Source organism: Brachypodium distachyon, chromosome 1, assembly GCF_000005505.3.
Source record: "Brachypodium distachyon strain Bd21 chromosome 1, Brachypodium_distachyon_v3.0, whole genome shotgun sequence".
NCBI classification, from domain to species: Eukaryota; Viridiplantae; Streptophyta; class Magnoliopsida; order Poales; family Poaceae; genus Brachypodium; species Brachypodium distachyon.
The window spans coordinates 3,387,241-3,409,050 of record NC_016131.3 but is presented as its reverse complement, the minus strand read 5'-3'; the positions used below and the strand labels follow the sequence as shown (position 1 = coordinate 3,409,050).

Below are 21,810 nucleotides of genomic sequence, written 5' to 3'. Positions count from 1 at the left end.
TCAAGGCAGGTCAAAGCACCGGCATGGCAGCCAAAACCAGCCAAATAGAGGGGGGAAACAGGCCATGGGCCCATGGGGTGCCACTGAACCGTGTCTTTTGCCTGGTTTTAGAGTGTAGGGTTAATTTGGACTTACCTAACATTTGAGGAGAGTAATATGGACTTACTTTAAACTGGTAATAATTCACAACACAAGGGAAAATATTGCCAGATTTTTTTCGTTCTGTTAGACAAGGAAGTAATCAGTAACAGAACAACAAATTGCCTAAATAACCCTTAAATGTACAATTTTGCCTCGTATGTCTCTAGTTTTATACATACAGCTGCTGGAGGCCAGTCAAGTCTGTCTTTCCCACTCTACATAAAATGGACATAAAAATTGCACCTCTTCTCTCCCATGTCCTCTTGTGTTTAACCGTGCACTAATCAATCTTCTGCAAAAAGCAATCTTTTGTGAAACTGCCGGATGCACTCAGGACTGATGAACCATATTGGGGTGGCATACGAAGTTCTGCTAATTTCCTCTTAAGGGGAAAATTCTCTAACCTTTGGGTCAACCCCAAATTCTCTGAAAAATGCCCCAAGTGTGCAAATTATGAGCAACCACTGATCATGAATAGCGCGCTGTACATTACCCAAATTCGATGCCTAATTGTTGATCTTCTCGAAAAAGATTTGACGTCAAACTGTTCTTATCTTCCAATTCAATGTCAATGGTTTCTGAGTTAATGGTCACTCTGCATAGTCCAAGGTACCCTCCATTAACGAGGCCACAATTTTCATAGAAACCATCAGCTGGTGGCATGTTTAACATGCAGGATTTAGGGAATACAATCTTTTCCCTTTCCTGAAGGCAGCATTCATTCACTGTTAGCACAAGGCGGTGTTTCCTCCCTAGTAATTTGGAGACGTATTCCATGTCACCCACAGACAAAGCATGGCGAACACGACTGGAAGACACCTGCCCTTTGTCGGTTGAATTTACAGGAGGTGTAGCTCCATTGTAAGATCTTTTTGCGGTGTCCATGACAGACCGCACAATGAAAGCACTTAAACCAAATTCTTCGCATAGTTTTACTAACTCAGCCGCATCACCAGATGCTTTGTAGCCAAATCTGTAGTTTTCACCTGTCATGGTACATGAATGAAGATGTTAAAAGTATGATAGTGCAACACAATACGGACCTTGCAAGAGAAAACAATATGTTTATACCTGCTACGACACCTTTTATTCTAAGATCTGTTGATAACCTCTCGACAAATTGGCGTGGAGTTAGGTACCTAACCTTTGAAAACTCAACCTGATATTCAAGAGGCACCACATTTCTACAGTATGGAGCCCATGAGGAAAGGACTCGTTCCCTATCACTGCGAGCAACTATTGGAGGTCTGCACGAAATGAAAATAGAAATGATTTGCTGCAAACTTTACAAGGACCTCTTTTATGTTGGGCTACTCTCACCAAGGATAAGTCTGAAGTTGCCTGTAGGCTCACCTATACTCCCAGCCAAGAACTTCAGCCATTCCCACAAAAGAAAGAAGGAAAGGATTGCCTGATCTGGAAGCATGTGTTGCTAGTTCCCGATGACCGATGTGAAGGGCGTCAAATTTTCCCAAGGCAACAATCCCATCTGAAATGTGCATTGAATATTTACTGACACTGAACTTAGCCATGTAAACAAAAGACCGTGAACACCACCACAGATTAGGAAAACCTGTGACCTAACAATATAACAGCACTTGTTCGACTGTGAAGCCCACACAACCTGAAAGTACCCAGGTCCAAGGTGTTTCAGCAGCGGGGTACTATGTCCCCAACGGCCGCTATGGTTCCGACAGCATGTCACACCAAACAACGATGCACTTTGACACTTTGGCATGGCATCAAAGGAAGACACCGAGTGAAACAAAGTACAACTCACATGATGCAAATGTGGAGGATATATCATGTATGACGAGGCAGCAGGGTAGTGGAGTCACAGAGATGAAAATAGGACGAGTTTGGATTTTGAATGGGCAGCAATACTTCCGAAATCTCTAACTCCAAATTGTCCTTCGTAAATAGTAGATTAGGGCTTTTAATGGCTACTTGTAGTGAAGCTTCGGAGCTTACGAAGTTGGCTCCTCCGGAAATATTACACGAGCCCTTAATTATGGAAATTGACAGTATCTGGGCTGCCACGATAAAATTTGGTATGCAATAACCATTAGTCGCACCTAAGGGCACATGTTATTGGTTTTATCTGCAAATTAACAGTGCCAATTTGGAAATTGAATGGTATGGTATGAAAATCATCCAAATAGAACTTACCTAGCACACAATCTTGGTCTTCTCCACAATCAATTAGGATCTTATCTTTCTCTATATCTTCATTGTTCAGACTAACCCTTGGATGTCCAAATGAGCTGAAGGTCTTCAACGAGCACCTACTAAGCCCCTTGCTTGTGTCTAGAAGCCTAATTTGGCTGCAGTAGCTAAAAGTGCATCATTACAACCTTAACGATAACAGACATTGGAAAAACAGAATGCTAATGATCAAGCTTGAGGTGTGCACAATGTATGCACAAAAATGATGTCATACCAACATGGCTTAGCATGCCTTACCTAAAACTATTACTTTCAAGTAATTGACAGGTTCATTAGCTGTTTTCGTACATAAACACTGGGTTAGAAGTAGGTAAATGGACATTTACTGGTAACTAGTCTGTTAGGGTCGCCTATTTACATCAGTCAAACTGCAAGGAATTAATGAACTAGTATACGTGCAGAACACGCCAAAACGGTTCTATGCTAGCATATCTATGTTTTGAAATTTGAATCCTCTGTAAGCTTATCTCTTCTGGTTGACCACACTTGTCGAGCAACCCAGATTGACTAGTCAAAGAAAATTTCCTCACCCAGCATTAGATAAGAAAACACATGTCCACGTAGCGAATAATTTGCATGTATACAACATAACACTCACTATATCAATAAGATGAAACAAACTACATGCAAGTCAGCTTCATACAGCCAAGCTGTAACTGAGTAACTACTAGAAGTCCATGTCGTCAATGGTCATCGTATTTTAAGTGTTTGGTTGACTATGGATCACCAGCGAACTCGCAAGTGAATAAACCCAACCCTACATAACTGTCCAACTACTTGAATTCTCCAAACCAACCCAGCCACATAGCAAAGTTAACACCACCTCCAAATTTCACCAGCATCCGGATTGGGAAGCTCAACAACCCCAAGCCTCCCATCCTAACCCACAGTCCACAGAGACAAAAATGGCACAATTTACATTTATACTCAAAAGATTAAGTTATCCTAAGATGACCAATAGCCCGAGCGTTCCGTCGAACAAGTTGCGAGCGCGGCCGGACGCAGGGATGAAAAGAGTCCACGCCAGCAACAACGGACAGGGCAAAGCAAGCAAGCCGGAACGAGAACAGGACAGGACATGACAGGAGGCGGCTTGTTCGATACCTGAAGAGCCAGCCGCGTGGCGGGAGGAGGCGAGGAACCCCGGCGGAGGCCGAAGCGGGCGGGTGGCGGCCGCGGAGGAGAGGAGGCGGCCATTGGGACGGCGGGGAGTGGTACGGGGATGGGGAGCGGAAGGCGCAGGCGAGCGCGGCGCCGCCCCTTTCCATCCCACCACGGCGACGGCAGGGTCCCCTCCTGCGCGCTTCCGCGGCTTCGCCGGCCACTCCGCGAGCGCGCTTCTCGGGCCTTTCCCTCGCTTTGCCTGTGAGATGGGGCGCGGGTTGGTCCTTCCTTCCTTTCCGGTTCGAGACAGAACGGCCGGCAGGCTCGGCTAGGTTTAAGGTTCAGCCGCGGGGCAGGGCACGCCACGTCGCCACGCACTTCTCTTGCACTGTCGGAGTATTTCACTCTCACTCAGACTTGCAATGTTCCCATGTGAGTTCCTCAAAAAAAAAATGTTCCCATGTGCTAGTAGCTTGTGACATGATGTCTTCAAATTTCATTGTTAGGTGTATGAAACTATACAAGTTATGTCAAGCGTGGGGCCAATGTCAAATTTTTCATGTGTATTCACGTAAGAATTTCCTGAAATTGACAAGAAGAACTGCTTTAATTTGTAGCCGTTGCATATGTACAGAAAATCAAGAGTAGGAATACATGCACAAGCAAAAAGCATAGTGTGAAAGAAAATTTCATATAGGTTGTAATTATCTGTTTTTTCTCATTTATGAGGTTCTGAATTATGGTAGGGGTTAATAAAATTAACTTTAGAGATGATTCGTACGACCACCTTTCCCGTCCTCCGTTTGCACATAAAAGGTAGTTTTATTGATTATTGTATAATCCATCTACACCGATAAGATGGCTAAAAGATAGCTCATGTGTTGTTGTTACACTATCTTTTCATCTCGCAAACCCTAGAGTTAAGAGAAACCCTGCACTTCAACTTTATTGCTCTAAACGTTAGCCTCACTTAGTTTTTTGAGAGAGTTTTGTAGCTTATTTTTGCGAAATCGTTAGTCCATGGTTTTCCCTAAAGATCAAAATGGTGAGTGATTCGCATGGGTGTTTTGTGGCTCTATTAAATCCTTGGACCGGAAATGAGTAGGTTGCTTTTTGAATACATCAATGAATATATTTTCCGATAAGAAACAATTTCAATTTTTACCACCAAATATAGGTCTTATTGACATAACCCCCTGAGTTCCCATTTGATCATATTTGACCTCTGAAACATGGCCGATTTGAGTTGGTTTTCTAATTGATTAAAATTTGCTGACTTTTTTACTATATGACATGGCGAGTTGGTTAAAACGTGCATTTTTCTCCTTTTCAAAATTTTCATTCTTTTTCCTCCTATGTCTCAAAATTTCAAGTTTGGGGGTGGGAGAAGCAGATGCTTTTAACCATCTCTAGCCACATTATCCGGTCAAAAAGCAACTGGCCACATCATCCGATCAAAAAGAAGAAGAAATGGAACCTGGAAAGGAGAGGATTTTATGCTCTAACCCACTCGCCACGTCATCTGGTTAAAATGCAGTCTATAAGTTCTGGTAAAACCATCTCAAATTTGCCACATGTGGCCTAAAATTGCCTAAGGGAGTGATTTAATTGATTTTAGGGATTTCAGGGTTCAAACTGAACTGAGACAAAAAAAAAATCAGAGGTTACGTGGCTGACGATCTACATCCGGGATGAAAAATTGAACTTTTTTCTTTGGTTTTTTTTTTTTGAGCGTATCTTTGGGTATATAAACCCCTGCAAAGCCGAAGAAGGCCCACAGGGCCTAGAGGGATTATTCATCTTTGGTGCAGCCCATCCCATCCAAATACACCCGCCCTACGCATTGACGGACGGGCCACGCTACATCTAGCCCATCCAAAACCACGTAACAATCCATTCCGAAGTATAAACCCTAGCCCAACAAAGACTCTCGTACATCGCAAGTTCGCAACCGTGGAGAACCAGTTTGGCAGCTCCTAGCCTCTCTCCCCTGCAACGCCGGCGATGGGCAAGGGGAAACAGCGCGTCCGCGGCGGAGGCGGAGAAGCCGCCACGGAAGGCGACGCCGCCACCGGCGGCGGTTCCGGAGGGCACACACCGTCCACCGTCTTCGTCTCCAACCTGCCGTACACCTACAAGTCATCCGATGTAAGGGCGTGCCCATAACACTACACTTCCCTCGACACTGAGCTAGGAGGTTACTTAGGATTCAGTGTTCTACAGTTCCGGATTTGATTTTGCGGCTTGTATCGTTGCTCTGTATAGCTCGAGACGGTGTTCAGCGAAGTCGGGCCGGTGAGGCGCTGCTTCATGGTCGCGTCGAAAGGTGAGCTGATAATTGAGGAATTTAACGTTTGTATGGTGTTTATCTGGAAGCAATTTCGCGTTGCTTGTGGCTAAGGAGTTCCGCTGATGTGGTTTTCTTTGTTGCAGGGTCCGATACGAGTCGAGGATTTGGGTTTGTACAATTGTAAGTTTCAGAACATGCCTTTATCGACATTTCCAGCACTCATTCTTTTCGTGCGATTATATGGAAGGTGATTTGGTTGTGGGTGCCTTAGAGCAAGTTAATTTTTGTCAGTCTCTAATCGTTAAAAGTAAAAGAAAAGACATGCATTGTTTGGTTAGTATAGCCAGTTGTTATTAGCACCCTCATAGCAGTTTGTCTCGCTCCAGTAATTCTTATTAGAAATATATTACTCTTCACAAGGTTCCTAACCAAAGATCAGCCATCCAATCATACTTCTGCTTCCATTTTAATTTTAATCGGCAATTGGTTGGTTTGTTCGAAAGAAAATAGTAAATCGTTCGTTAAACCTGTGAACAGATCAAATTATTATAATCCTGGTTGATAGATAGAACTTGATCCTTGTAATGAACCAGTGCACTGATTGTTCAAATAAGAGTGTCTTTCTACTGATAATTACATATGCACAGAAACTGACCTTGACCCTGTTAGCATATTTGACTTAAATGTGTTACATTGTTTATCAGTGCAACTGTTCAAGATGCTGAACGAGCTATTCAGCAAAAGAATGGTTATACTGTTGCTGGTAGGAAAATCAGAGTTAAGCTCGCAATACAACGTGCTCCATTGAAGGAACGTTTGCAAAAGAAAGAGAACGGTAAATATTGATAATTTTTTGGTTGTGAAATTCAATAGATTGAGGTGCTGATGGTCTGGCTGTGTTTGGTTTTAAGCAGTGCAAGCTGAAGATTCCAATCCAAAAGATGATGAAGATGATACTTCTACTCCTGTAAAACACAAAGAAACCTCTCATAACACAGGTAAGTGTTCTATCCTTTCCACTTACATGAATGGTGTTCCTATCCTTTCCACTGTTCAGTTTTCCCAGTACTTCAATTTTTCTGATGCAAGAAATTGTATGAAACTAGGTCCACCACAACCATCGACCAAGGATACCAAAGTAGTGAAGCAAGCTAGCATTAAGGCTACTGATAAAGTGAAAAGTTCTGAAAATCAAAGGTGTGCCCTGGAACTATTTACAGTACCATGCTGCATTATGTAAAATATAACATTCCATATTTATGCCAAAATATATTCCCAACTTCTTTTAGAACTCGTTCTTAATTTTGTTTTTGCCCAAGGATATGAGCTCTTCTACAGTACCCCGGAATTAATTTGAACCGTTCATTTTATAGATCTAAAGGCTCAGATTTGTTAATACTCCCTAATACTCCAATTGAGATGTGTGGAGTAATAAGATGGAGTATTCAAAGCCATCGCATGGAGTAATCTGATGCCTGTAAAAAAATCCCGAAACGCGCTCCATCTTCCTTTCCCCCATTCACAGTAGCTTCCGTCGCCGCCGCCGGAGACCACCTCCCGCTGCGCCGAGCCGCCGCCGTACATGCGCACAGCAGCGTCCGAAGGAAAGGGGCCGAGGAGGATCTAGCGGGCGCGCGCATCGCGCAGCTCGCGGGCTGCAGCCCCGCGTGCTGTGAGGAGGGCGGAATGCGGCGGCGCGGGCTGGATGGAGGGCCGCTGCGGCGCGCTGGAGGAGGACGAGGACGGCGGCCGCGCAAGCTGGGGCGAGGGCGAAGGAGGCCGCGCCGCGGGCTGGGTGCAGGGAAGCGGCGGCAGCGTGCGCTGGGGCGAGGGCAAGGGCGGCAGCGCCAGGGGCTGGTCTAGGACGGCGGCGCTGGGGGCTGGTCTAGGGCGGCGGCGGAGAGCCGGCATCGCTCTGTGAAACTCGGGAGGAGAGAGAGGACCAGTGAGGAAGACGACCCAGTTTTTATTTTTTTTACTAATGTAAAAATGTGAAAAGACTAATTTGCCCTCCCCTAATACTCCTTTGGGGGTGGATGGAGTATTGGGTACGGGAGAATTTGCCAAGGATATAGTGTTGTAGTATTCTTTACCCTGTTCCAGTTTAGTTCAACGTGGTTGGTAATTTTTTTAATTTCCTGATGATGCAGGGTTGCAAAAACTGTCATATTCGGTGGTCTTCACGACTTTTCTACAGCTAGTGAAGTTTTCCGTCTAGCTGGGGAGATTGGCACAGTAGTATCTGTAAATTATCCCCTTCCTAAAGAGGAAATGGAGCTCCATGGTATGTCAAGTTATGATGAATAAGATTTTGTTACTCCCTCCGTCCAACAAAGGATGTCTCAACTTTAACCAAATTTGAATGCATCTATACACTAAGTCATGTCTAGATACATCCAAATTTTGACAAACTTGAGACATCTTTTGTTGGACAGAGGGAGTACATTTTAACAAGAAAAAAATTGAAGAAATCTTGTGTGTAGCAAGACATGTTAGAATCATCATTTGCTTACCTGGCTTCAACAGGCACTTAATTTATTTAGTACAACTAGCATGTAAATTTGAAACTGTGTTGACCATTAAATGTGGCTGTCATCCTGTCCAGGGCTTGCACGAGATGGGTGCACACCGGATGCAGCAGCAGTGCTCTTTGCAAGTGTCAAATCTGCTTGGGATTCTGTTGTCCTCTTGCATCGTAAGGAGGTCAAAGGAGCAATTGTTTGGGCTCGTCAACTTGGCGGAGAGGTAAGCTGCTCCTTGTGTTGTCTTTTTCTTGATAAGCTGCCCTTCATTGTCTTGTTCCTTTTCTGGAACTAAACAAAATTGAAATTCCTCTCATCTGCTACCTGTCTTTGTTTACCAGTGCACAGTACGCACTTAAGCATTCAGTTGTATTTCAGTGCCATATGTATGTACTTGCTAACATGTCGTACTAAAACTTGGTATGGTAACTAAAAATGGGTTGAAACCTCATATTCTCATACCTTTCTTCTGCTATGTCTCCTGGGATGTCTTTCCACCCCATAGTTTCAACTGACTTGGTTGCAGTTGAGTTTCCTGTGAGTACAAATTTTAGTCTTATACTAAGTAGACTCCTATGTTACTCTTTACAATGTTGAGGTTCTAGAGTTAGAATTAGTCAGGATCAGGAAGATTATGCTGTGCTGTCATTGCCGGTGGCTGGGTTATCTCACAATGTTCTTGCAAATACAAAATGCTTCTTGTAAATGCAAAATGCCTTTGTGCGAGTACTACATTATCGTATATTAATAGGAGTTTTCCACTACTTGCGTCACCCCACCTGCAATACAAAAAGAAGAGTTTCTGGTAGCTGAGTTGTTTTGAGGCCAAGCTGATGCTGGAGTAGCTAGCTGCTTCCTGAGCACTGTTTACAAAATGGTTGAACTAAAGCTGAATTTTTTGACCATTAAGTAGCCCTCTTCCTAACTGAAAATAAACCATGATTTCTGTTCAGTGACCAAGCTGAAGCTTCTAGCTAGCTGCTTCCCGAGCACTGTTTACAAAATGGTTGAACTAAAGCTGAACTTCTGTCCATGAAGTAATCGTCTTCAAGTATAGCTAACTGAAAACAAATCATCATTTTTCTCACTTTTAATTTAAAAGATACTCTTGGCCTATTATTCTGTGAATGAATGGTTCCATTTTTATGATACTTTATCACTGTGGCTACCAGTGCAATCGTGCAAGTAGGACATGCAATGATATTTACATATAACCCAATTCTTGAGCCTTGATCGATGAGTTTTCCCCCTTTTGCGCAAGATATTATTGTTTATCTGTAAAACCATTTCATTATGTTTCTATTCAATCATTTCCGTTGTATTTTCATCATTTTTTCATTTGCTTTGAAGCGTTTGAAACTTGGTTTGTTGTTATTCAGGGTTCAAAGATCAGGAAATGGAGAGTCATAGTCAGGAACCTGCCATTCAAGGTGCTTAATTATGCAAATTCAACTCTTCCTAACTTTGTTTTCTAGAACAGATAAAAGAGAAGCTATATGTCCATGTTTCATTCTCACAGATTACACTAAAGGAGATCATGGACGTGTTTAGTTCGGAAGGATTTGTCTGGGATGTGTCCATTCCACAAAAGTCTGATGATGGGTATGTTTTTCTTCATTAAATCATATATTCCGTTGATGGGTTAAGGACTTGTATATATTAAAATTCTGTTGCATTTATTCTTTTTACAGGAAATCGAAAGGTTTTGCCTTTGTGTCTTTTACACGCAAACAGGATGCTGAAAATGTATGGTCGATACCTTATTCATTATGAGCACGTATTCATTGGCTGTCCTAATATTCCACGATTTTCTCTAAACCAGGCTATCAAAAATGTTAACGGGAAAGTTATCGCAAAGAGAACTGTGGCTGTTGATTGGGCTGTTCCAAAAAATGTATATGCTGTTGCTGCAAAGTCTGATGCAAAGGATGATGGTAAATATGAACTGATACACAGTTAACTTTGTTCGTTCCTTCATTCATTCAGAAACCTGCTTCTCATAAGGCTAGAGTTCTTGCAACAGCTAATGTAAGATGTATACTTGCCTGATTCTGAATGATATTAGTAAATTGCTATATTGCAAATCATGTGCCTTTGACACTCGGCTAGATACCATGCTGGCCCCTTGATTTAGTTCTTAGAAAACTTGAGTATATTGGCATCCAACTATTTTCTTTAGTACACTGCTTGCCATCTCATATTTTTGCCAATCAATGCTTTGTGTTTTCTGTGTTACTATTGTTGGAGCTGCACATCTCATGTATGGGCTGTACTTCCAGAATTGGCAGATGTATCTGACAAGGGCAGCGATGATGAATCCTCTGAAGATAATCTTGTTGGAGGAGATGATAGCGATGATGGCTGTGAACTTGATCAGGAGATTTCCAATCATCTTGCTGATGATGATTTCAAAAGCGAAGCAGATATTTCTAGAAAAGTTCTTGAAAATTTGATCAAGTCATCGGAGAAGTCTGAACCATCTGATGTTGAGGGTTCTGATATTGATACAGACACCGAAACAGAAAATGACACCTCCGAAGAGAAGAAACTCCATTCACCTGAAGCTGTCAAGTTGGGAGAATCTAAACATGTAACAGAGGCAGAAAGCACTGTTCTTTCTTCGAAACCTACGGCTGTCAAGGTGGCAGAATCTAAACATGTAACAGAGGCAGAAAGCACTGTTCCTGCTTTGAAACCCAAGAAAGAAGATACTGGCCTGGATAGGACAGTATTCATCAGCAACCTTCCGTTTGATATTAGCAAAGAGGAGGTAACAGAGCGGTTCTCAGTATTCGGGAAGGTTCAATCTTTCTTCCCTGTTCTGCATAAACTCACAAAGTATGTTGATCAGGAATATTTCATTTTGTCCATTTCTCCATCGGTTGTGTGCACAGAATTTTTACTTAATGCATTCGTTGATTCCAACAGTTTTTGCACTGTATGTGCAGGAGACCTATAGGGACTGGTTTTCTTAAGTTTTCTACAGCAGAGGCAGCTGATGCAGCAGTTTCTGCTGCTAATGTTGCTCCTGGATTGGGAATTTTTATAAAAAGTAGGGCACTTAATGTTAAGAAAGCGCTGGATAAGGAGTCAGCTCACAAAAAGGAACAGGAGAAGGGAAAGAATGAGATTGAGGATCGACGCAACCTGTACCTATCTAAGGCAAGTTTAACAGTTACCTCTTTTATCTGCAGTTTATTCTGCACATCTCTTCCATTGTTTTTTGTTCCTGAATATCTGCAGTTTATTCTGCACATCTCTTCCATTGTTTTTTGTTCCTGAAAATTTTAGTGTTCAAGCAGGAAGGTGAAATACTCCCTGGAACGCCAGCTGCAGAAGGTGTATCTGATGTTGACATGAATAAACGTAATTGGTAAGAATTGGTCTTTACCTCTTTTCTAATGTGGTCATTAGTTCTTTCATGGTAGTTAGTATCAATAAAGCCAGTGAGCTGATTTTGTTCTGTTGGTTAAAAATAATCTATCTATTATTTCCATGTTACTTGAGAGCAAAGGACTGTGATTTGATGAATATTGTGAGAATTCATTCTTAGTCTCTTATTGATTAACTATTCTTTCTTCACTCTAATTTCTACAATGTTCGCATCTCTAAATGCCTGCATCGTGCTTGCAAGGCAACACATTAATCTTCTTGCATATATACCAGTACCTCATTTTCTGTTGTTGTCCACCTTCTGCTATTTATGAACTTCTTATCCATAGTCGTGGCATTATCTGGGTTGTGTGTTTGATCAGATCCTTTTTCTGATATAGTATATGTAACTATAGTTCCTGGCATAATTTGGAGCTTACATTTTATCAATGGTATTAGAATGTCTTTGTTTATTCGTCTAGCTTTTTATACCTTCAGTTTGTTTTATTTGTTCACCGACTTTCTAATCTTCTCTCTTTTCCCCCTTCTTTTCTGTTTATTTTTTGAGCTGTCTTATCAAACTGTCGCTTGTAAACTCTCATGTCTTATTAATGCCCTCAATCATATATAAGAAATATTGGGAACAGTGCATGAGAAATTATTTTGAATTCATCGTGTAGGTTAGCCAAAAGGAAAGCAGAAATGCTTGTATCTCCAAAATTTCACGTCTCCCGAACAAGGCTTATCATTTACAATTTGCCGAAGACTATGTCAATTAATGATGTAAAGAAGCTTTGCAGAGAAGCAGTAATTTCTCGTGCTACCAAGCAGAATCCTGTCATCCGGAAGGTTAATTGGGTTTTTCTATCCCAAGTTTCTCCTTGTTACTTTTGAGGTATATTTACTAAGGTTATGCGTATGCATTTGTCTTGAGCAGGTAAATATCCTGAAAAATGAAAAGAAAGGTGCTGCACAGAAGCATTCCCGTGGTGTAGCCTTTGTGGACTTTCAAGAGCATGAGCATGCTCTTGTAGCTCTTAGGGTTCTAAACAACAACCCTGGTACATTTTTACACACCCGCAATTTTAGTTAGATTGACTGGAGTCATTTTGTGCCAATTGCTCTGCTTTTATGAATCAATTTGGTTATGACAATAAGAACATCAAAGATAAACTGTTAGTATCTCTGATATGCCTTGCTAACCCACATGTCATCTGTTGCCTTCAGCTCTTTTTTTTCCTGTCTGATTGGATGTTTGATGCTGACCGCAGCATGGTCGATCCCTGTTATCATTTATCATTCTTCGCGTCTTTGCAGGAACTTTTGGTGCAGAACGTCGTCCAATTGTAGAATTTGCACTCGAAGATGTTGAAAAAATGAGGCTCCAGAGGATTCGAATGGAGCGCAATGAAAGGGCAAAAGAGGCTGCACAAGATCAGCAAAGAACTCTGGGTGACCAGTCTGCAACTGATGGCCCTCGTTCAAATAACAGAAGGCCTTTCAAAAAAGGTAGCAAGCGAGAATCACATGATGTACCATCTAAGTTGTCTGACTCCGGCAAAGGGCCTTCAGATGGCGTTTCAGTTCCTGGAGATCGTGACGTTGTGGAAAGTTCGGTGGAACACAAAAGGCAGTCTCAAAGGCCTGCAAAACGAGCACGGCAGTCAAATAAGGGAAGTGTTGTGTGGGATGCAAATCAAACAGATGCAGCCCCTAATGCTGCTGAGAGTGTAAGTTCTATTTCATTATTTTCCAATTCCTACATAAATTCCCCATTTCTGGGGTGAAGTGAAGTAATCTGTTTGATTTGATGCAGCAGAGGCCTTCCACAAAGCCTGAGCAGGCAGATGCACCGAGAAAACGGAGGAACAGAAACGATGGCCATGCGGAGCAAAAGAGAGGAAAGGCTACAAAAAGGGCAAGGAAAGAGCCAAGTGGGGAGGGAGGAGTGGATAAATCGCTGGTGGAGCAGTACCGTTCCAAGTTCTTGCAACATGGCGTCAGCAAAACCGAAGGATAGTTAAGTATGATCTCCATGGACCGAGCACCATGGCGATTCAAACCAGGGCTTAATGTTTCCCGAGAACCTCTACGCAAACCTTTCATCTCCTTGGTCATGCCAAAATTTTGCTTCTGAGTATTATCATTTCTTCTTCTCCCTCTTGGTGCCGAGCTTCACCCTGTACGACAACGACTGATCTTCGTCAAGCTATTGGTCTCACCAAGTTTCCTACTTATATAACATCATCCGTTAGCTTTCCACTTGGTGATGCGTTGCTATCCCTGAACCCTGGTAGTGTGTTGAGTGTTGTAAAAGCAAACCTACCTGGGGGTCTTCTCACTCTTGACGCGCTTAAAATTAAATGTTGCCCTCGGCCGGTTTCTTGTGGGATTCCTGTGGAAAAGGTTTGTAACCTGGCCTTGGCCCAACCTCACATGTTTTTCTTGTGTACGAGGTTTCCCAACTGATAGCGTTTCTTTTGCGTGCAACATATGCAAAGCCCATGCAATAAACGGTAACGATAACTTCAGAGAAGACGAAATGGACACGTTGGTGACTACTCAGTAGTCGATAAGGGTTTTCCGGCACCACGTCTGCCTAGCCTAGTCGACAACTCGACATGATCTCTGAATCTTACCCGTCCTTTTGGCGTGGGCGGCACAGGGGCTCTTTGTTTTGTGCCCCAAACCAGTCTTGCCAAAATTTGGTCGCCTATGGTTATTTGGTTGTTGTTTGCTTCATTGCCAAATTTTTGGTTGCCAATATGATTCATTCCACCTCTCTCACATATTCTTTCCAAATAGTTGGCAAAATAAGGGCCAAGGAATCCTTGGCACAAAATTGTCAAGCCAAATCTTGCCAATATTTGGTAGGATTGTATTTGTCACGAATGCTCACGGTTTTGCCCGTGACCATGACACACACGTCAGAACTGCTTACTTGTGCTGTACCATGATCATGGAAGGAACTCTCCAATGCTGGCTTTAAGTGTTGTGACGCAAGAATTTACTCCGCTCAATGTCTGCGCCATAAATTACAAATAAAAAAGGATCTTGGTACTCCATTGAGTAACGACTTTTGGGGCTTATGAGTCGATAATTTTCCACACACTCACCTTTCCCTGAATTCAATCTTGACGTATGTGACGTTCTGGAGCATTTCTTGCACCACCCATCATTCTACCGTAGAATTTCTACGTCATACAGGTGACGTGCATAGCGTCCAATACTCGTATGGAAACTCAACCATCGATGGAGAAAAAGTTTACCTCGATCACCTTGGGAAAAAAAAGAAACGAGTATAAAGTAGACGAATTCACACATCGATCGTCTTGAGACGTCAGTCAATTAGACCGGGACGTTATCACCAGGTAGTACTTCGGTTACCATAAAAAAGCATATGTATAATTCATATTTTTTTACGATTGCAACGCCGTCTTTTCCACGCTCTTATATTCCATTTTGGGAGTGATAAACGTGGCTTCCCGAAAGAGGTCCAAAGCTGCTGACACTCGGTCGCGGAGGAAGTTGTTTCTGGTACGAGTGGCGCTCACATCGATCGTTCAATAGCGATTACACCACACTTGATTAACAGTCGCATCAGCTACGGCGTGCCACGAAATCGCTTACCCCTCGTATTTATTATTTATTTTAGCCTGTTGGTGCTGCACGATCGAGGCCTCCGATCCTTTCCTCTCCGTGTACTTGGAAGACCGCACTCTTAATCGCAAAGCTTCCTTCCTTCCTGGTTGCGCGTATAACACTACAGATGAAAGGAAAAAAAAAGGACTTGTCCACGGCTCCACGCGCTTCATGAGTGCACGTACTGATGACCGCTGACCATTTGACCAGCAATCAAAATCTACACGCACACGGTCAAAGACAATCCGAATTTACTCGCCCCACAAGCACAACAGTACGTACTCCGAGTACTCGGGCATGCACGTGCAAACATATCTATAGCCGCAGACGATGTACGTTCCACTCATCGTTTCGAGCTGGATGGACCCAGGGCCAATATCGGTTGAGTGTGTCTGTGCTCCATCGATCGGCCTAATCAAAGAGGCTATAGGATGGAGTGGAGTACCGTCCAACTGCTCATCAAAGTGGTCGGCATCGTCCTCAACAGTGTATATATGTATCCTCGTCATCATGCATGCGGCCGTGTCTTCCTTATCTGCGTTCATCATCACCGGCCGATTATGATGTGGAAGGCGTGCACACAACGTAGTAACTCGATTGGGCCTAGTAGAAAAAAAGGTATACTACTGTATCTCTTTTGGGAATCAATAATGCATGTACTGCTGATATGGTAGTAAAACAATTTCTACAATTTCTACCCCGACCAAAGATGGCAAAGTCAAACCTAGAAAGATAGCCATCACGAAAGACCAAAACTACTCACTCGCCAAAATTTTCCCCATACGAAAGACCGACCCTGCCAAAATATCGCAAGGTCAAACCTAAGATACTCCTAGTACCATCGTGAAAAACCCAAAGCCACTCACCAAAACGACCCCAGAAGGAAGGGAAATTAACCCACCCCGACGCTCTTCCGTTTCCGGAAGGAGACCGGAAATGCGGTTTTGCCTTGCCTTGCCGCCCTCGGGAAAGCCACAGAAATCGCTGCAGAGAAAATGAGCCTAGACAGCGTGCCGTGGTAAACGCTGTCCAGCGACCTCCAGCCAGCCCAAAGCTCGCCGCTCCGTTTCCGCGAACACGCACCTACCGCTGTTGCGCCATCTCGGAACACCCAAACGCGGCCGCCGAACGAGTCAAACAAAAATGAAAAACCTCAGCACGCAGCCGACATGCGGGGCCCCCCGGTATCGTGCCGGTCCCACAGGCAGTGACACACGCATCTTCCTTTATTTACCTCTCCCAAGACGAAACCCAACACAACAGCTCAGCGGCGTCTCGTCTCGTCGTCAACCTTGGCCGCCCCATAGAAACCCCGCCGAGGAAAATCAGGAGTCAGGACGATCCAATTCCCCACCAGAATCCAGATAGCCACGCCGGAATCGAACCGCCGGAGAGAGAGATGGAGCTGTTCGCGCACGCCAAGGCGGTGCGGCTGAAGAGCAGGCACGACAAGTTCCTGTACGCGGACGAGGACGAGCTGCACGTCACGCAGGACCGGAACGGCTCCTCCCCCAACGCGCGGTGGGCGGTCGAGCACGCCGCCCCAGGATGCGTGCGCCTCAGGAGCCGCTACGGCCGCTACCTGGCCGCCTCCAGCGAGCCCTTCCTGCTCGGAATGACGGGCCGCAAGGTGCTGCAGGCGGCGGCCCCCGCGCCCGGAGCCGGGGCCAGGCCCGACGCGTCCGTGGAGTGGGAGCCCGTCAGGGACGGGTTCCAGGCGCGGCTCAAGACACGGCAGGGAGGGAACTACCTCCGCGCCAACGGCGGCCTCCCGCCGTGGCGGAACTCCGTCACCCATGACGTGCCGCACCGCACCGCCACGCAGGACTGGGTGCTCTGGGATGTCGAGATCGTGCAGGTGCTCACGCCGGGCCCCGCCGAACACGCCGCGTCCGCGCCGGCTGCCGTCCTCGCGCCCGAGTCCCCGCCCGCGCCCAAGCTCAGGCCGCCGCCCACGCCGCACGAGGCGCACCACCGCCCCACCAAGTCGTACGCAGCCGCGACGCCGCCGCCGGAGTACGCGCCGCCTCCGCCGCCGCCGAAACGAGCTGAGCACGCAGCGCCGCCACCGCCGGCACGGCCGGATCCCAGGCTCTCCAAGCTCGAGGTTTGTGGGCTAATCCCTTGCTATTTGCGTTTGATTGTGAATTGCTTGACCCCGCGTATTTAGGACTGGTCTCGATTTCGTCTTGACAACGGCATTGACTTCGGAATGCTCGTTCTGTGTTCAAACATATCCGTAGGTCTGACTGGTCGCACTGCTTGTTCTCGAACAGGCAAATCCGAAAATGCAGTTAGCAAAACATTTTTAACAGTTTCTTTATTACTGGTGTTGAAATGCTAATCGTAATTCAGAGAAATAGGATCTTTTGCATAGCAACTATTTATATGGCTTCACAATGCTGGCATTGTTCTGGCCAGTTGTTCCAAGTACAAAGTTTTGCTTAGCTCTGAATTTTCCTATGAAGTGTACTGGCTTTCTGGATTTGTTTGTGAAAGGGAAGTGCTGGCTTTCTGTTTGTCTCATGTGTAATGTTCTTGAATTTCCAAGCTGTTGCTGCCATCGCAAGCAATCCGCGTTGTGCAAAATGGAAAGCAATCTTCATCCTAGAAACTCTGCTTTTCAGTTCTGTATCATCGGGCTAGAATATATAATGAGACACACATAACTTACTGTAAAGAATTGCTACCTTTTTATCTTAAAGAACTTGCAAGTTGCATCTACACATTACAGATGTCTGTGTTATTTTATCATTATTCTGAATTTCTATGGTGGGTGAGAAAAATATTAACACTGAACTTCCTCGTTGTCAGTCCTCCAATTCTTTCTCCGCCCCATTGCACAAGGTGGAGGGCCGTGCAATCCATTACCTCATCGCAGATGATAAGGGAAACGTAGATGATGATGTTGAGAGACACTCGTTCACATTTAATGGCTCCAACTTGGAGGAGCTCACCCACAAGCTACAAGAGGAGACAGGCCTTGATGATCTAATTATCTGCACACGCAGCCCTATCAATGGGAAGCTCACTCCTCTGCTTCTGCAGCTACCACCAAACAATGCAGCAATGCATATTGTGCTCGTCCGTGAGTCCTCAAAAGGTGTGTTTTCTACTCCTTATTGCTTGCATCATTCCTGATCATGCTAATTGTACTTAGCTAACTGTATTCTCTGAACTTGTTCCTTCTAGTTTTGATTGACACTGGGAATTTTGGATGGTTGTTATGATTTAGGTCTTTCAGACCCTTATTTTAGTAGGTATAGTATGTTTTGTTGGTTCAGATAGAATACAGACCTCTAGGATACTTTAGCTTGAGAAGTCCCAATTCAATAAGCTCTACTTTTTATTTTTAGAAACGGAAGAATTTTATTGTTCATTTGCTCTTCTCACCTCTCTAGCAAGATGATGCACCCACGTCTTCTTCAATGATTTCCTGTGAGAAACATGGCCATGATGTCAGCCACTGTTCTAAGGTTTTAACCAGCTAGGCACCAAAGACTGAATATCCACATAAGAAATACCATGCCAACGCATCTCTTTTCTGCTAGTCTATGGGTCCTTGATATTAAAGTTGTATGGAAGGTTCCTATGCGTATTACATCCTCTTGAGGTAGTTAAAGTGTCATCGAATGTAAATAATAGGCACAAGACGGCTTCAGCTGTTGATGAGGTTTCGCTACACATCCTTTACCCTTTACAGCTCAACCTACTTGGTTGCTACTCCCTCTGATCCTAAATTCTTGACTCAAATTTGCCCAAATATGAATGCATCTATTCTTAAAAAGCGTCTAGATACTTGTAATATTTTGACAACAATTTAGGATTGGAGGGAGTATTAGATTTGGTTTAATGTAGAAGACCACTCCCATCTAACCATCTTTGGTGGAGTATGCTTGAGATCACTTTATTTTTTCCTAAAGCAGGAAATGAGTGAGACATTGACCAGAACATGTTTAGTACTTTTGCATAACATGGATAGCATGTCATGGTTCAGCATGACTGCATTACCATACATAATTCATGTTAGATGAGTAGTGTCTATGTGGAAATGGCTTTTGGATCTTGGGTGCCATGGCTCCCTTTATTTCAAAAATGCGAAAAACACATTTTGGGATATATTTAGATGGCCACTACGGACCTGTAAAATTTCATGAAGAAATATTTTTATTTGTGGGCTACACAAAAAGGAAAAAAATATATGGATCTATGATTGAAGCACTATGTGTATATATTTTGAGGAAAATTCTATAGTTTTTCTACTGAAGTTGTATGGAAGGTTCCTTGGTGTGTTACATCTTATTAATGAAGTTATATGGAACGCAATAGGCATGAGAAAACTTCACCAGTTCACCAAGTTTTACTTCAGACATCCTGTATAGCTCAATGGCTGTGATTGGATTCAGTTTATTGTAGAACACCGTTGTGAACACTTTGTGGATTACTTCCATCTATCAACAGCAACTGTCCTGGAATATGCTTGAGATTACTTTTTTTTCTCCTGAAGCAGTAAAGCAGGGAGAGACATTGACCAGAACTTATATAGTAATATTTTGCATAAGGTGGATAGCATGTCATGGTTTGGGCATTTGGCACTACTGCACTATCATACCTAGTTCATATTTGATGGGTAGCGTCTAGCCATCTAGCAGACCAGTCGGTACTGCAGTATAAGCCCTCCTTTCGATCCACTGTACTGAAGATGCCAATATGGTAGTATCATTCTGTTAGCATTAAACAGAATACAACATCTAAACACAATGCACTGACTACCCAGCATTGCTGCTCATCAGGTTCACGTGTCTGTCATGAACCATGAACAGTTAGTGCTAATGTTTTTTGTCTAGCAAGGTACATTAATAATACTGTTATTGAATCTTTCAGTTTTAATTGACTGTCTTTGATGTGTCATTGCATACAATGTCTTTATCATGTCTTCTATAGAGCGTACGGTTACTTGTTCAGTTGTTTGGTGTTATCAACCATGTTCTGATCTGTATGTTCATCTAATGATCTTCTCCATTGGTGAATTTCAGTGGCAAAAACATTTCCTTGGCCCTATGGCTCATAATCTTCGGAGGGGAGACGATGACTCTTAGTTGAGGGATGGAATGATAGGTCATATATCTGGTCAGTACATCGTTCTTTGGTTATACCAATTATTCTGGGTATCAGAAGCAACTATTTCCTTGTGCTTCCAGCGAGGATCCCGTTCTTGTGTATAAAGTCTTTAGAATTAAGTTATATCGGCAGAGATTGATCGTGCCAAAGACTGTAGAGATATTTATAGAGTATAGACTAGTTGGGGGTTGATACTTGGAAATATATATTCCCTTGATTTATGGAATCGTTGGAGAGATATTAGTACCCATGAATATTCTAGACCGGAAGACTCGTTTTCCAGTTGGATTCCGCCTGTATGTATCAGGTATAAGTACTCCGAGCATATGAATTGTCTGACTTGACTTTTTCTTGGGAACGTCTGCCTTGACTTACTTTTCGTATGACGAATGGTTCTACCGCCTCCGTTCCATAGTTCAGTTTCATAGTTATTGTCTCAAATTTGCTTAAAAATAGATGTATCTATTTTCAAAAAGTGTCTAAATACATGTAATATTTTGACAAGAATTATGGAACAGAGGGAGTAGTACTCACTCTGATCCATATTTGTCGAAATATTACTTGTATCTAAACGCTTTTTAAACATAGATACATTCATATTCGAACAAATTTGAGACAAGTAATATGGATAAGAGATTTCAATTACCATGGTACTCCGTCAGTTCAGAACGTAAGATTAAGAAATACCGAGACACGTCACGGTTGGATCATTCCTCGTGAGCAACTTGTCGAAGGCGTCGTGGAGCGGCCTTTTTTTGTCGATGAGAACAGCCATCGCTGTTGGCCTGGCGAGACTTGCGCTCATTTCGATGTACTGCTTCAGTATATAGTTCCTGGCTTCCTGCAGATAATTTCTAAACGAGCTCTAGCTTATTCTCCGGTCGGGTTTCTACCACGCGGCAAGCGTGGTTAGCGATTCAAACAAAATGTGAGCAAAAGTATAGAGTTTCAGAGGAGTTCAGGCGAATTACAGAGAATTTAAACTGCTTCTACTGCCTCGGTCGCTCTTGCTTTGCGACCGAGACGGACATGTGACTGAACCCGTGTAGTCTTAATTCGTAAAGCGTGCGCCAGCTTCTCCTTTCCCTTTACTGGAGTAACTCTTTTTTGAGAGGTTTACTGGAGTAGTCCTATCCTACTTCCTTTCTCTTTCTCTCATGTCGCCAGAGCTCAAAAGAACGCATGTCTGGCCGCACAGGTGGAAAGCATATAACGGCTGCTGCTGCGACTTCGAAAGACCGCCTCCCTGATTTGCCTCGCAGGATGAGCCAAAGCCAATTTCACTATTCTTTCTTATTTATTTACTCTCTCTATTTACTCCCTCTCTCACACGTTAAGAGACTCAAATTTGCCCGCCTCCTGGTCCAAAATTAAAAGACAGACAGGACAATC

General features: G+C 43.6%; 3 protein-coding genes across 7 annotated transcripts; 2 read left to right on the top strand and 1 right to left on the bottom strand.

Moving 5' to 3' along the window:
• Window positions 1-179: 179 nt before the first annotated feature.
• LOC100834038 (FAD synthetase, chloroplastic) lies at window positions 180-3,780 on the bottom strand. 2 transcript variants are annotated; one of them, XM_010229922.3, is made up of 5 exons: window positions 3,472-3,780; window positions 2,311-2,474; window positions 1,495-1,630; window positions 1,213-1,388; window positions 180-1,127 (listed from the first exon to the last, which is right to left on the bottom strand). In XM_010229922.3, exons 1-5 carry the CDS (start codon window positions 3,633-3,635, stop codon window positions 631-633), a joined length of 1,137 nt encoding a protein of 378 aa, XP_010228224.1. In that variant the 5' UTR covers window positions 3,636-3,780; the 3' UTR covers window positions 180-630. The 2 variants fall into 2 exon arrangements, with proteins under 2 accessions (XP_010228224.1, XP_003557143.1); XM_003557095.4 differs by having other exon boundaries at window positions 202-1,127; window positions 2,311-2,465.
• Window positions 3,781-5,405: 1,625 nt separating this feature from the next.
• Window positions 5,406-13,919, top strand: LOC100829322 (RNA-binding protein 28). 4 transcript variants are annotated; one of them, XM_003557081.4, is made up of 19 exons: window positions 5,406-5,619; window positions 5,737-5,797; window positions 5,905-5,941; window positions 6,466-6,596; window positions 6,676-6,759; window positions 6,868-6,958; window positions 7,912-8,045; window positions 8,367-8,506; window positions 9,663-9,713; window positions 9,803-9,885; window positions 9,975-10,029; window positions 10,106-10,217; window positions 10,563-11,121; window positions 11,232-11,445; window positions 11,586-11,656; window positions 12,336-12,504; window positions 12,593-12,716; window positions 12,973-13,385; window positions 13,472-13,919. In XM_003557081.4, exons 1-19 carry the CDS (start codon window positions 5,476-5,478, stop codon window positions 13,673-13,675), a joined length of 2,877 nt encoding a protein of 958 aa, XP_003557129.1. In that variant the 5' UTR covers window positions 5,406-5,475; the 3' UTR covers window positions 13,676-13,919. The 4 variants fall into 4 exon arrangements, with proteins under 4 accessions (XP_003557129.1, XP_010228212.1, XP_010228222.1 ...); XM_010229910.3 differs by having other exon boundaries at window positions 6,673-6,759; XM_010229920.3 differs by having other exon boundaries at window positions 13,475-13,917.
• Window positions 13,920-16,541: 2,622 nt separating this feature from the next.
• LOC100827912 (protein transport protein sec31) lies at window positions 16,542-20,776 on the top strand. Its single transcript, XM_003557076.4, has 3 exons — window positions 16,542-17,404; window positions 18,112-18,400; window positions 20,334-20,776. Exons 1-3 carry the CDS (start codon window positions 16,697-16,699, stop codon window positions 20,366-20,368), a joined length of 1,032 nt encoding a protein of 343 aa, XP_003557124.1. The 5' UTR covers window positions 16,542-16,696; the 3' UTR covers window positions 20,369-20,776.
• Window positions 20,777-21,810: the final 1,034 nt, after the last annotated feature.

Coding starts and splice junctions, on each gene's coding strand:
- LOC100834038 (XM_010229922.3), bottom strand. CDS start 3,635: ATGGAAAGGGGCGGCGCCGCGCTCGCCTGCGCCTTCCGCTCCCCATCC. Junction 1,389..1,494: donor GTTCTTGGCTGGGAGTATAG/GTGAGCCTACAG, acceptor CATTTCGTGCAG/ACCTCCAATAGTTGCTCGCA. Junction 1,128..1,212: donor AATAAAAGGTGTCGTAGCAG/GTATAAACATAT, acceptor GTACCATGACAG/GTGAAAACTACAGATTTGGC.
- LOC100829322 (XM_010229910.3), top strand. CDS start 5,476: ATGGGCAAGGGGAAACAGCGCGTCCGCGGCGGAGGCGGAGAAGCCGCC. Junction 6,760..6,867: donor AGAAACCTCTCATAACACAG/GTAAGTGTTCTA, acceptor GTATGAAACTAG/GTCCACCACAACCATCGACC. Junction 9,714..9,802: donor TCAGGAACCTGCCATTCAAG/GTGCTTAATTAT, acceptor TCATTCTCACAG/ATTACACTAAAGGAGATCAT.
- LOC100827912 (XM_003557076.4), top strand. CDS start 16,697: ATGGAGCTGTTCGCGCACGCCAAGGCGGTGCGGCTGAAGAGCAGGCAC. Junction 17,405..18,111: donor CCAGGCTCTCCAAGCTCGAG/GTTTGTGGGCTA, acceptor CCTCGTTGTCAG/TCCTCCAATTCTTTCTCCGC. Junction 18,401..20,333: donor CGTCCGTGAGTCCTCAAAAG/GTGTGTTTTCTA, acceptor GGTGAATTTCAG/TGGCAAAAACATTTCCTTGG.